The 2,563-nt window shown below is 40.7% G+C and overlaps 1 protein-coding gene across 1 annotated transcript in view; it reads right to left on the reverse strand.

The window, feature by feature from the left end:
- Nucleotides 1-960: 960 nt before the first annotated feature.
- LOC107153864 (L-threonine 3-dehydrogenase, mitochondrial-like) overlaps nucleotides 961-2,563 on the reverse strand; it is a 17,127-nt gene continuing 15,524 nt past the window's right edge. The window contains exon 9 of the mRNA XM_015499415.2: nucleotides 961-2,117. Coding sequence (XP_015354901.1) covers nucleotides 1,978-2,117 — 140 coding nt within the window. The 3' untranslated portion in view covers nucleotides 961-1,977. The remainder of the gene's footprint in view (nucleotides 2,118-2,563) is intronic.

Below are 2,563 nucleotides of genomic sequence, written 5' to 3' on the forward strand. Positions count from 1 at the left end.
GGCAGAGGGGTGGGAGGGGAAGGGAGGGGGCAGGGGGTTAGACGAGGTGATGGAATGTGGTGGTCATCATTATCCAAAGTACATGTATGAAGACACGAATTAGTGTGAATATACTTTGAATACAACCAGAGGTATGAAAAGTTGTGCTCTATATGTGTAATATGAATTGTCAAAAAAGATTGAAGGAAGCCATTCAGAACAAATCCCACAAAAGGCCCCAAGACAAGGTTCTCTGAGGAACTGGGTGGAATTCAGGAACCAGAGCCTAAGAGCACAAGTCACCCATCAGCTGCTTCTTCCCTCCTCAGAGGAGCAAAAAATTAACTTCTTGTTCTAATAATTGAGAATAAGTTACATGAACTAAAGAACTACTTTCAACCTATAAACAATAAGAAATAAAGTAGCTTCCAAACCCAAGTATCTACACAATGTTCACAGCATTTATCTCCCCTTCAAAGCTAAAAACGGCCAAGGACCTGATGATTGTCCCTCAATGGAAGGGATAAACAAGATGCCGTCTATCCATACAGTGGAACATTTTTTAACAAAGACAATCCAAGTTCTGCCACATGGATGAACCTCAGGAAGAGCATGCTTCATCCAGGAAGCCACTCACAGACGACCGCATTCCAGAGGTGGCAAATCCAGACACAGGAGCAGGGGAGGGCATATCTGTAGTTTCTTTATGGGATGTTGAAATGTCCTAAAATTATACTGTATTGATGGATGTACAACTCTAACATTGAAAACTGATGAACCATAATCTTAAATGAATGTATTTTATGTGAGCTACATCCAATAACGCTATTAAAGAAGTTCATAGTCTACACTTGTAAACTTATACTAGGTGGAAAAAAAGCTATATTGATATAACTAATGACTCAAAAAGTTCTCCAGTTAAAGGTCAAATAGATTTAAACCCAGGAATACCTCCAAAAAACTCACATTAACAATTCAAAATTCAATTCCAAATGCATAATAATTGACTTTATTTTCATCAACACATGATCTATATAACACCTTTTAATTCTTCCCGTTATCAAAATACCCATAGTTTTCTGAGGAACGGGGCATTTCACTTCCTGGGGCCTCTTGAGGCAGCCAGAGACTGACTTGCATGTGTCTAGAGGCTTCAGAGCCACTCCTCTGCAGGCTCAGTCTGAGGAAATGGAAAAGGACATAACAAGAGAGGGTTCTTTAGAAAACAGCATTGGCCAGGAACTGGTCTAAACCGGGGGACTGAGGCAGGATTGCTCCCACCGCTTAGTCAGCTGGGTAGAGCCCAGAAATCTGCACCCTTAGACAAACTCCCCGGAGATGAGACAGGGCCAGCTCAGGAGCTCTAGACTGGTAGATCCCTCATTGCTCACTGACAGGAGGGGGTCAGGAATGAGAGGGCTACTCTTCTCTTGCTACATCTTCATAGATATTCTTGATTTCCTGCAGCTGTACCTCTTGCAGCAGGTTAAATTAGAAGTGATAACCTCTGAAGAGTTGGAATGCAGTGATCATGCGTCTCACACATCAAGCTCACACAAAACACAACTTTTGTGTTCTGGTGGGATGATGCAGAATAGTGAGCGTGTCTTTGAAAGTTTTTAAAATGTGATCTTTGTTCTATGGTCAAGAGAATAATGGAGTCTTAGGAGTGATATGTAAACTGGCTTTCATTCAATACAAACATTACATACTTCCACCTTCCCAGAAATGGTCACCTTGTCGCTACCACGCATTCTGTGGACTCTGCCGCATGAGCATTTGGACCCGTTTAGGCACCCAGCAAAGGTCGAGAAGCCCTCCCTCCAAACCTACAACATCTTAGAAATGCTTAAACTACTTCCACCCTCCACCCAGTAGTTCAAATGAGCTGCCGAAACGTAGTCCAATCAGCCCTTCAACTCTAAAGAATGCAGGTTCCCTGGGGTCCTGTGTGTCCTCCCCAGGCAGAAGGGACACAAGGGCCCCTTCTCTGAAGCCTCAGTTGGTCTGGGCAACTCTGGTGTCAAAACCATGGAAGTTCAGCATCTTTGTCACCAACTCTGGAAGATCAATGTCGTGTCTCCACCCCCAGTCCTTCCGGGCATTGCTGTCATCCAAGTTCATGGGCCAGCTATCCGCTAGGGAGAGAGGTTATTCAGACTCTGGATTTGCCGAAGTTCTACAGCGTTTTATGTGAAGATTGATTGTACAAGGAACAAAAAAAGTAGAACAACTACTATACACACACAGTCACCCTCTTAGAAGGTCAGACTAGACTAGACAACTACCGTCTGACACTGATTTTCATGTTAAAACCCCTCTCTCTCATATATATATATAATATATATATATACACATATATATAAATACATATATATGATATATAATATATCATATATTTTATCACATATATATTATATCACATATATAATATATATTATATCATATATTATATATAAGATATCTATATCTTAAATCTATATATATATATAATTTTTTTTTAACCAAAGATTGAACAGGGACACTCAACCACTGAGCCCCATCCCCAGCCTTTTTTTTTTTTTTTTTTTTTTTTATTTTTTTT

This window comes from Marmota marmota, unplaced genomic scaffold (assembly GCF_001458135.2).
Source record: "Marmota marmota marmota unplaced genomic scaffold, marMar, whole genome shotgun sequence".
Taxonomy (NCBI): domain Eukaryota; kingdom Metazoa; phylum Chordata; class Mammalia; order Rodentia; family Sciuridae; genus Marmota; species Marmota marmota.